Source organism: Dendropsophus ebraccatus, chromosome 2, assembly GCF_027789765.1.
Source record: "Dendropsophus ebraccatus isolate aDenEbr1 chromosome 2, aDenEbr1.pat, whole genome shotgun sequence".
In the NCBI taxonomy this organism is placed as follows: Eukaryota; Metazoa; Chordata; class Amphibia; order Anura; family Hylidae; genus Dendropsophus; species Dendropsophus ebraccatus.
Window position 1 is genome coordinate 210,876,925 of NC_091455.1, and position 12,596 is coordinate 210,889,520.

The 12,596-nt window shown below is 43.2% G+C and overlaps 1 protein-coding gene and 1 long non-coding RNA gene across 2 annotated transcripts in view; one reads left to right on the forward strand and one right to left on the reverse strand.

Moving 5' to 3' along the window:
- LOC138784919 (uncharacterized) overlaps positions 1-4,695 on the reverse strand; it is a 48,519-nt gene extending 43,824 nt beyond the window's left edge. The window contains exons 1-2 of the long non-coding RNA XR_011361977.1: positions 4,609-4,695; positions 741-928 (exon numbers count right to left, since the gene is read on the reverse strand). This is a non-coding gene — a long non-coding RNA (uncharacterized lncRNA). The remainder of the gene's footprint in view (positions 1-740; positions 929-4,608) is intronic.
- On the forward strand, positions 3,615-12,292 carry DLX6 (distal-less homeobox 6). The gene is made up of 3 exons (XM_069960621.1): positions 3,615-4,089; positions 8,570-8,766; positions 11,667-12,292. The coding sequence occupies exons 1-3, from the start codon at positions 3,738-3,740 to the stop codon at positions 11,916-11,918; spliced, it is 801 nt and encodes a 266-aa protein (XP_069816722.1). The 5' UTR covers positions 3,615-3,737; the 3' UTR covers positions 11,919-12,292.
- Positions 12,293-12,596: the final 304 nt, after the last annotated feature.

Here is a 12,596-nt window from a genome sequence, read left to right on the forward strand (position 1 = left end):
TATAGATAGATAGATAGATAATAGATAGATAGATAGATACCAAATATCTTTGTTAAATATAGTAACAAATATTTCATTACATTACATCTCACTGTTTATAAATATGCAAAACATCAGTATCACATTGTATCCATGTATATATTCTACCAAATAGGCAATATTAAAATTAATAGAAAAAGATAGATAGATAGATAGATAGATAGATAGATAGATAGATAGGAGATAGATAGATAGATAGATAGATAGATAGGAGATAGGAGATAGATTAAGAAATATAAAATAGAGATAGCTTGATAATAGAAGGGAAGAAAATAAATAGATATGAAAGAAAGAGAAAAAGAGAGATGTATATAGATTAAATAATAAAAGGAAAGAAGATAGCTAGAGAGATAGATTGATAATAGGTAGATAGATAGATAGATAGATAGATAGATAGATAGATAGATAGATAGGAGATAGATAGATAGATGATAGATAGGAGATAGATAGATATATAGATAGATAGATAGATAGATAGATAGATAGATAGATAGATAGGAGATAGATAGATAGATAGATAGATAGAAGAAAGCTAGATAGATAGATAGATAGATAGATAGATAGATAGATAGATAGGAGATAGATAGATAGATAGATAGGAGATAGATAGATAGATAGATAGATAGGAGATAGATAGATAGATAGATAGATAGATAGATAGATAGATAGATAGCAGATAGATAGTTTCCCCAGAGTCCTACCTTCTATGCAGGGTCCAACAGACCAGACCTGGGTGCAGTCATGTACATAGAGCAGACAGGTCCCATGAAGCAGGGTGCTGCTGGTGCTGCTGGTGCTGGTGGTACTGGTGCTGCTGGTGCTGGTACTGGTGGTGCTGGTGTTGCTGGTGCTGCTGCTGGAAGTTTGCTGCTGTCTTTCTTCAGTCCATCTTTGGAACAGAAAGAGAAGCTCAGCAGCTGGATGTTCCCTATAAATCCTCTTGCAAATAATAAATGGATTAATAATAATAAGGTATGGAGTTCTCTCTCTCTCTCTCTCTCTTTATATAAAAAAAAGTGAAACAAACTGCAGCAGTGAGACAAGGCTGGTGATAAGAGGATAATTGCGGCGACACTGCTGTATAATTACAGGATAATTTATGCTAGATCCACTTTTTATTCCACCTCCCAAAATAAACCCCCGTCCACAATCATTACAGCAGCAAATTGTTCTCCATTTTCCAGCATGGGAGGAAAGCGGCGCAGTTAATCACGGCAGATCTCTCCGTATTGCTGATTACGGCTCTAATTGCGCCTTTCTCCCCCCTGTAAAAATAACAGACCTGTGCGACAATTTCTATTTTTATCATTAACAATATTGACAATAACATAGAACGTGTTGGGGGGTTACAGCAAGGCCCATAGACCTTTATGGAGGCTTCAGGATCTGCTACGGTAATCAGGATCTGCCAAAACCACTCTAACCACATGTCCAATTTGCATAGATTTGATGACATTACAGCTAGTGGAGTGCAGCTCCTGAGGGCAGAACTGTCACTTCATTGCCCACCCTGGTCTGACTACCCTATGATCAGGATCAATATCTGATCCCAGCTATTAAATGCACCAAATAATGGAGGGGGGTGAACTCATGTGCAAGGGGGGTGGGGGGTTAAAGAGAAAGAGAGGGGTGCAAGAGAAAGGGGCAGATCAATGGGAATCATCCAGCTGGCGTGCAATGGGTTAATTCGCAGTAAAAGTACCAGTGGTTATACCATCACCATCACCATCATTAAACTGGCGCACAACGGGTTGGAAATGTCGCACAATCGATACATGTACAGAAACGGCCAGAGAAGGAGGGGAGGGGGCTGACAAAGAATGGGTTGTTGCAGCAGCAGCACAAAGGGTTAAAAACGTCAGCTATCTTGTAATATAGTTGCCTGATATAGTGAGAATTATGGCGCCCAGTGCAAAAGACTCTCCCGGCTGTGTATATGTGCGCGGTGCTGTGCATTAACCCCTTCTAGGTAGGGACACGGTGCTGTACAGTGGATGTAGCTGCACCTCCCCTCGCATAGAAGGTAGCAGCAGGTTGTGTGTATGGGACTCGGTGCTGTACAGATTGTCTGTATTCTCATCACTGTCTAGGAAGAGAAAGCGGTGTGACAGTGCATGTGACTCGGTGCTGTACCATCTGCTAGGAAGACTGCAATATGTATGTGCCCCTTCCCCATCCTGTGTAAGTGCAGTATGTATGCACCCCCTCCCCCTGCAACCTGTGTAAGTGCAGTATGTATGCACCCCCTCCCCCCTGCAACCTGTGTAAGTTCAGTATGTATGCACCCCCTCCCCCCTGCAACCTGTGTAAGTGCAGTATGTATGCACCCCCTCCCCTCCCCCTGCAACCTGTGTAAGTTCAGTATGTATGCACCCCCTCCCCCCTGCAACCTGTGTAAGTGCAGTATGTATGCACCCCCTCCCCTCCCCCCTGCAACCTGTGTAAGTGCAGTATGTATGCACCCCCTCCCCTCCCCCTGCAACCTGTGTAAGTGCAGTATGTATGCACCCCCTCCCCTCCCCCTGCAACCTGTGTAAGTGCAGTATGTATGCACCCCCTCCCCTCCCCCCTGCAACCTGTGTAAGTGCAGTATGTATGCACCCCCTCCCCTCCCCCTGCAACCTGTGTAAGTGCAGTATGTATGCACCCCCTCCCCTCCCCCTGCAACCTGTGTAAGTGCAGTATGTATGCACCCCCCCTGCAACCTGTGTAAGTTCAGTATGTATGCACCCCCTCCCCTCCCCCTGCAACCTGTGTAAGTGCAGTATGTATGCACCCCCTCCCCTCCCCCTGCAATCTGTGTAAGTGCAGTATGTTGTGCTGTACTCTCTCCTATATAGGCTGCAATAGGCATTTACCCCTTCCCCCTGCAGCCTGTGTCTCTGTGACTAGGTGCTGTACTCTTTCCTATGCAGTATGTGTGCCCCCTCCCCTCCCCCTGCAGCCTGTGACTCGGTGCTGTACTCTTCCCTATGTGTGCCCCCCTCCCCCTGCAGCCTGTGACTCGGTGCTGTACTCTTCCCTATGTGTGCCCCCCTCCCCCTGCAGCCTGTGACTCGGTGCTGTACTCTTCCCTATGTGTGCCCCCTCCCCTCCCCCTGCAGCCTGTGACTCGGTGCTGTACTCTTCCCTATGTGTGCCCCCTCCCCTCCCCCTGCAGCCTGTGACTCGGTGCTGTACTCTTCCCTATGTGTGCCCCCCTCCCCCTGCAGCCTGTGACTCGGTGCTGTGCACTGTGCATCCCTCCTGCAGGATGTGTAAGGGGAGCTGAGTCTCAGAAAGGTGGGCTCAGGCTCAGGCTCAGACACAGGAAAAAAGCCAGTAGGAGCAGAGGGATTGTGACGTCAGGGGTTGACTGACCAATCGGGAGGCGCTGCCCTTTGGAGACAAACCATTCTACTTGTCTAAGTCTAAAAGCAGAAGCTGAACTTTAACAGAATCCACCTTAAATCTCTGCACCCACTGCACAACCCAAACAATGGGAATTAAGGGGGAATAACATCATCATCATCATCATCATCATCATCATCAACAACAACAACAACAAGGGGAGAAGCTGCTGCAAGCCTCGTGCACCTCCATCCCTCCATCCTGCAGGCCTGGCTGTCAGTGCAGCAGGAAGGGGGATTGCACTAAGTATAGGGTAGGTGGCCTCTCAGGGGTGGGAGGGGGTAGGTTGCCTTCAATCACAAAGTTTGATGATGACCATGACTACGATGGCTGAAGGCTTGGAAGCTCAGGACTCGTCCAAGTCTGCCTTTATGGAGTTTGGTCAGCAGCAGAGCTCCCACTCCCAGCAGAGCTCCCCGGGCATGGCTGCCAGTCACTACCCCCTGCACTGCCTGCACTCCGGCTCCCACCCTCATCATCACCACCATCACCACCAGCACGACAGCTCGTCCTACGGCGGCAGCAACTCTCAGTACAACCGATCCCTGGCAGCAGCCGCGGCAGCCTACCCGTACATGAGCCAGCACAGCCCCTACCTGCAGTCGTACAACAGCAGCAGCTCCAGCAGCACGGCCACCCAGACCCGCACCGAGGACCCAGGTGAGGCCACAACCTGCCCCCTGCATGCAATGCAACCCACCCTGGCACAATGCAACCCACCATGCACCCTGGCACAATGCAACCCACCATGTACCCTGGCACAATGATACCCACCATGCACCCTGGCACAATGCAACCCACCATGCACCATGGCACAAAGCAACCGACCATGTACCCTGGCACAATGCAACCCACCATTTACCCTGGCACAATGCAACCCACCATGCACCCTGGCACAATGATACCCACCATGCACCCTGGCACAATGCAACCCACCATGTACCCTGGCACAATGCAACCCACCATGCACCCAGGCACAATGATACCCACCATGCACCCTGGCACAATGCAACCCACCATGTACCCTGGCACAATGCAACCCACCATGTACCCTGGCACAATGATACCCACCATGCACCCTGGCACAATGCAACCCACCATGCACCATGGCACAATGCAACCCACCATGTACCCTGGCACAATGCAACCGACCATGTACCCTGGCACAATGCAACCTACCATGCCATGCACCCTGGCACCTGACACAATGCTTCATATTCCTCCGTGCCATGCACCTTGCCCCTCCCTACCACCTGGAGAAATTCGTCAATAATAGCTAACCATGGTATATCCTCTGCACCTTTACCACTTGGCACAATGTTCAGTTCAGCCCATCGCATACGCCCAGCTTCTCTTCCTTCATATCCCCTGGCTACTGAGTGTATAATACACCCCAAAAATGACTGTCCTCACACCTCCTCAGGCCATGCACCCCAATCCTGTGTTACACCTGCTTCCGCCATGATAATTACAGATGTATCAATGTACAATGCCCATGCCTATACCCTCCCCATTATACTATTTATTATCATTACACAGGATATTAGATATTAATTACCACGTCCAATGTCTCAGGTTATTATTCCTCGTATTATATATGATGTATATGATATTTAGCATCCGTTGTGATATTATATCTGCTGTGCTGCTATAACAGAAACAATTGTGCTGATATAACACGGTACAATTATATTTCCTGTACTGATATAACACGGTACAATTATATTCCCTGTACTGATATAACACGGTACAATTATATTCCCTGTACTGATATAACACGGATACAATTATATTCTCTGTACTGATATAACACGGTACAATTATATTCCCTGTACTGATATAACACGGTACAATTATATTCCCTATACTGATATAACACGGATACAATTATATTCCCTGTACTGATATAACACGGATACAATTATATTCCCTGTACTGAAATAACGCTGATACAATTATATTTTCTGTACTAATATAATACAATTATATTCCCTGTACTGATATAACACGGATACAATTATATTTCCTGTACCGATATAACGCTGACACAATTATATTTCCTGTACCGATATAACGCTGACACAATTATATTTCCTGTACTGATATAACGCTGACACAATTATATTTCCTGTACCGATATAACGCTGACACAATTATATTTCCTGTACTGATATAACGCTGATACAATTATATTCCCTGTACTGATATAACACGGATACAATTATATTCCCTGTACTGATATAACACGGATACAATTATATTTCCTGTACCGATATAACGCTGATATATATTTCCTGTACTGATATAACGCTGATACAATTATATTTCCTGTACTGATATAACGCTGATATATATTTCCTCTACTGATATAACGCTGATATATATTTCCTGTACTGATATAACGCTGATACAGGCCTATCTCCCGTGCTATTATACCACGTGATCTCCCGCTTCCTATATTTGTGTTTTTAAATATTTATAATTGTATCAGTTTCAGTATAGTAGATGGAACGCGGGAGTAACGGCTGTAACGGCTCCGCGGGATCTCAGCGCTCAGGTCTGCGGTACTGATAGAGACCAGGATGAGTGATGATGTATAGCAAGAGATAGGGCCGCTGCCGCAGTGTGTGGACTGGGCTGTAATGTCATTTGTAATGCGCTACAGTTATTTTTCGCCACTGGCGACATCACCAGCACTAGGTAAACTGGGAGCTACTGGTCGCCAGTCCTCGTATCAGTGCACAGAACACATGCTGCTAGCTACAGTACATGTAATATCCATCTATCTCCTATCTATTATCTATCTATCTATCTATCTATCTATCTATCTATCTATCTATCTATCTATCTATCTCCTATCTATCTATCTATCTATCTATCTATCTATCTATCATCTATCTATCATCTATCTATCTATCTCCTATCTATCTATCTCCTATCTATCTATCTATCTATCTATCATCTATCTATCTATCTATCTATCTATCTATCTATCTATCTCCTATCTATCTATCTATCTATCTATCTCCTATCTATCTATCTATCTATCTATCTATCTCCTATCTATCTATCTATCTATCTATCTATCTATCTATCTATCTATCTCCTATCTATCTATCTATCTATCTATCTATCTCCTATCTATCTATCTATCTATCTATCTATCTCCTATCTATCTATCTATCTATCTATCTATCTATCTATCTATCTATTATCTATCTATCTATTATCTATCTATCTATCTCCTATCTATCTATCTATCTATCTATCTATCTATCTCCTATCTATCTATCTATCTATCTATCTATCTATCTATCTATTATCTATCTATCAATCTATCTATCTATCTATCTATCTCCTATTTATCTATCTATCTATCTATCTATCTATCTATCTATATCTCTCTATCTATCATCTATCTATTATCTATCTATCTATCTATTATCTATCTATCTATCTATCTATCTATCTCCTATCTATCTATCTATCTCCTATTATCTATCTATCTATCTATCTATCTATCTATCTATCTATCTATCTATCTATCTATCTCCTATCTCTCTATCTATCTCCTATCTCTCTATCTATCATCTATCTATTATCTATCTATCTATCTATCTATCTATCTATCTATCTCCTATCTATCTATTATCTATCTATCTATCTATCTATCTATTTATCTATCTATCTATCTATCTTCTATCTATCTATCTATCTATCTATCTATCTTCTATCTATCTATCTATCTATCTATCTATTATCTATTTATCTATCTATCTATCTATCTATCTATCTATCTATCTATCTATCTATCTATCTATCTATCTATCTCCTATCTAGCTATCTAATCTATCTACCTCTTATATTCTTTCTTTCTTTCTTTCTTTCTTTCTTTCTTTCTTTCTTTCTTTCTTTCTTTCTTTCTTTCTCTCTCTCTCTCTCTCTCTCTCTCCTCTCTATTTATCTAATATATATAACCATACCACGTGTATTTTTTTTTCCTTTTTATATATTTTTAATTTTTATAATTTTTACTTTTTTGGTTACTCTTTCCTCTTGTCAATGCCCAGTAGATTCACCCACATGACTGAATATTGTCTATAGATATGAGAGGGAAAGATGTTGACATGATACATAGATAGATAGATAGATAGATAGATAGATAGATAGATAGATAGATAGGAGATAGATAGATAGATAGATAGATAGATAGGTGATAGGTAGATAGATAGATAGATAGGAGATAGATAGGTAGATAGATAGATAGATAGATAGATAGATAGATAGGTGATAGATAGATAGATAGATAGATAGATAGATAGATAGATAGATAGATGTTGTAGGCAGCCCAGGCCTGATCCCCCCAGGTGTCAGGGCTGATGACTTTCTGCTCTCTGGCTGGTATCAGCGCTTGTTCTCCTCTCTGGGCAGTAAATACATTGGTGACATAAAGTAAATTAGCCGTGTAAAAACCTTGTTGGCTGCAGAGATTTATAATAGAAGCTGAGAGAAGAGGGAAATAACCCAGCGCCAAGATGTGCCAAGAGCTGAGAAAAGGGGCATGGAGGGGGGGGCGGGGACTGCTGGGTCTTGTGGTTCTACTGCAGAAAAGACATCAATTATGGGACCTCCAGTCATTACTGCTTATTATGTCCTCCTGCTGGGGGACTGATCACTGCTAGGTTGTCATTTCTGATCCTGATTTATGGCAGATCTGATTATTATAGGGTTATAATGATGATGATGAGTATGTGTTAGTATGGTTTGATTTGTATTATTATTATTTTATAGAAAAAAAAATAAAAAATATATATATATATTCGTATATTAGTATTATTATATTATATTCCAATTATACTAATAATAGAAGCATGACCCGTATATATTGTAAATAATAATAAGTAGAATTGGGTAATATTTTACATTACTGCATTATTTAGAAACGCATGACTTTATAATTTATTGTTTGTAAAAATTGTTAATTATTTGTAAACATATTACATTGGCAGTTATTCTAAATATAAATTTTATGATTTATTATTATTATTATTATTATTATTATTCATTATTGGTATTAATATTACTGCTATTATTACTATCTGTAAATACTAATATATTATCTATTTTATTATTTCTCTAGTTGATCAACAGAAAACGACAGTCATTGAAAATGGGGAAATCAGGTTTAATGGCAAAGGGAAAAAGATCAGGAAACCTCGGACGATATACTCCAGTCTTCAGCTTCAGGCTCTAAATCATCGATTCCAGCAAACACAATACCTAGCACTTCCAGAGAGGGCAGAACTGGCTGCTTCACTGGGCCTAACTCAGACACAGGTAACAACCCTCATCATCATCACAGATAGATAGATAGATAGATAGATAGATAGATAGATAGATAGATAGATAGATAGGAGATAGATAGATAGAGATAGATAGATAGGAGATAGATAGATAGATAGATAGATAGATAGATAGATAGATAGATAGATAGATAGATAGATAGATAGATAGATAGATAGATAGGAGATAGATAGATAGATAGGAGATAGATAGGAGATAGATAGATAGAGATAGATAGATAGATAGATAGGAGATAGATAGATAGGAGATAGATAGATAGATAGATAGATAGATAGATAGATAGGAGATAGATAGGAGATAGATAGGAGATAGATAGATAGATAGATAGATGATAGATAGGAGATAGATAGATAGATAGATAGATAGATAGATAGATAGATAGATGATAGATAGGAGATAGATAGATAGATAGATAGGAGATAGATAGATAGATAGATAGATAGATAGATAGATAGATAGGAGATAGATAGATAGATAGATAGATAGATAGATAGATAGATAGATAGATAGATAGATAGGAGATAGATAGATAGAAGATAGATGTAGATCCATACATAGAATGTTAGCCTCCCTGTACTATAGCCTGTATGATGCTGTACTCTCTCCCTGCAGGCAGCTCCTGTGATGCTGCAGATCAGGTTTTGGGCTTTGGACTCCAATCACTTACAAAGCTTTGATCACTACAAAAACATTTGCCCAAACAATGAGCTGCCACACAAACACTGTGCACTACAAATGAGGCTATGCTAATGTGCAGCCCTTCCCATATTATATGGTGTCACCCCCCAACACCTGAGAGACAGGGGAGAATAGCCAGCAGCCACACAATGCCCTGTATGACACATGTGTATAGACACCACATTACAGATGGAGCAGAGCTCAGTGTATCCGATGTGTATCCTAAAATGAATAAGCAAATGACAATCTCAGCTCTGCTACAACCTCGTCTAATCCACAATCCTAATGAATTGTGTGTGTGAGCTTATGTATAAGTGTGTGTCTGTGCGTGTATGCATGTATATATATAATTATACTCACATACACAAGCACTATATATGATAGATGGACTATATTATTATTATTATTATTATTACTATTAGTAAGTATGTATTATGTTACCATTATTCGATGGACAGAGAACTACCAGTACTAGCTAATTATATTAGGGACATGTCCTTACATTGCTATATTTTGCGTGAGGTTATATTTAACTCTATGAGTCTTATATTACCACAAATATCTTATAATAATAATAATAATAATTAATAATAATAATAATAATAATAATAATAATAATAATAATAATAATAATAATATTACACTATCCCCCTATACACCACCCCCTATGCACTGGACCCCTATACACCACTCCCTATGCACTGGACCCCTATACACCACTCCCTATGCACTGGACACCTATACACCACCCCCTATGCACTGGACACCTATACACTATCCCCTATGCACTGGACCCCTATACACCACCCCCTATGCACTGGACCCCTGTACACCTCCCCCCCCCCCTACACACTGGACCCCTATACATTCTCCCTATACATCCCCCCCCATATACTGGACCCCTATACACCCCCCTATACACCCCCCTATACATTCCCCCTATACACTGGCCCCCTATACACCTCTCCCTATGCACTGGACCCCTATACACCACTCCCTATGCACTGGACACCTATACACCACCCCCTATGCACTGGACACCTATACACTATCCCCTATGCACTGGACCCCTATACACCACCCCCTATGCACTGGACCCCTGTACACCTCCCCCCCCCCCTACACACTGGACCCCTATACATTCTCCCTATACATCCCCCCCCCATATACTGGACCCCTATACACCCCCCTATACACCCCCCTATACATTCCCCCTATACACTGGCCCCCTATACACCTCTCCCTATGCACTGGACCCCTATACACCACTCCCTATGCACTGGACACCTATACACCACTCCCTATGCACTGGACCCCTATACACCTCTCCCTATGCACTGGACCCCTATACACCACTCCCTATGCACTGGACACCTATACACTATCCCCTATGCACTGGACCCCTATACACCCCCCCTATGCACTGGACCCCTGTTCACCTCCCCCCCCCCCTACAGACTGGACCCCTATACATTCTCCCTATACATCCCCCCCCATATACTGGACCCCTATACACCCCCCTATACATTCCCCCTATACACTGGCCCCCTATACCCCCCCTATACACTTGACCTCTATACACTGACCCCCTGTACACTGACCCCCCCCCCTTATACACTGGCCCTCTATACACCACCCCCTATGCACTGCCCCCCTATACATTCCCCCTATACACTGGGCCCCATATACCCCCCCATACACTGACCCCCTATACATCCCCCCCTATACACTGGCCCCATATACAACCCCCCTCCCTATACACTGGCCCCCTATACATTCCCTCTATACACTGACCCCCTATACACCCCCCTCTATACACTGACCTCTTATACACCCCCCCCCCCTCTATACACTGGCCCCCTATGCATTCCCGCCTATATACTGGCCCCATATACACCCCCTCCCCCCCCCCTATACACTGACCCCTATACGTCCCCTCTATACACTGGCCCCATATACCCCCCCCCTATACACTGGCCCCCTATACATTGCCTCTATGCACTGGGCCCTATATACCCCCCATACACTGACCCCCTATACATCCCCCAATACAGTGGCCCCATATACCCCCCCCCCCATACACTGACCCCCTATACATCCCCCAATACAGTGGCCCCATATACCCCCCCCCCCATACACTGCCCCCCTACACATCCCCCATCTTGTCTAACCCCCCATCCCTTCTGCGGTTACAGGTGAAGATCTGGTTCCAGAACAAACGCTCCAAGTACAAGAAGTTACTGAAACAGGGGGGCAACCCCCATGAGAGCGACCCCCTCCCCGGCTCAGCCGCCCTCTCCCCCCGCTCTCCAGCTATCCCCCCTGTCTGGGACGTTTCAGGAACCGCTAAGGGTGTGAACATGGCCACAAACAGCTACATGCCCGGCTACTCTCACTGGTATTCCTCCCCGCACCAGGACACAATGCAAAGGTCGCAGATGATGTGACATTTCCCGCACTGCGACTTCTGGAGAGACGATTGTGGAGGAGAGGATCGGGGCGACTTCTTCTAACCTCAGTCACATATAACTTGAAGCCCTTCATCCTGGAGGACCTGCAGCCTCCAATGTGGGGGGGTCCTCCCCAGGACTTAGAGGGGCTGCACAATCCCAAGGCATGGAGGGACAGGACCGCATTGCACAAGCAGCCAGTACACTCCAGCAACCTCCTCACACTGAGACATTTCACGGTGCGTCTTTAGGTGAAGAAGAAAGATGCGACTTTTTTTTTCTGAGGAGCAGACGACAAACCACTGTTTTCTACCTAGACTGTGAATGGCGCAGGTCATGGGCCTGGTTACTTACAGGGACATTTATAACGATGAGATGTATGTATATATTGTTGAATTTTAGTTGTATATACTTTATATGTTATTGTCTTTCATAAATGGAGAACAAAAAACAAAAAGAAAGAAATCGACCTCCATTCCTGACCTGGTGTGCGCCTCCTCATTGTTCCATGAAAGGCGCTAATAAGACTCCACACAGGGGGGGGGGGGGGGGGGTAAATTGTCGCAGCCCTTTCCATCCAGTCATATCATACTTCTCATGACAGAGATGAGGCGCAGGGTATCCAAAATGGCGCACGGCATTGTACTGTCCAATGAGTATTTGTCCACAATATTG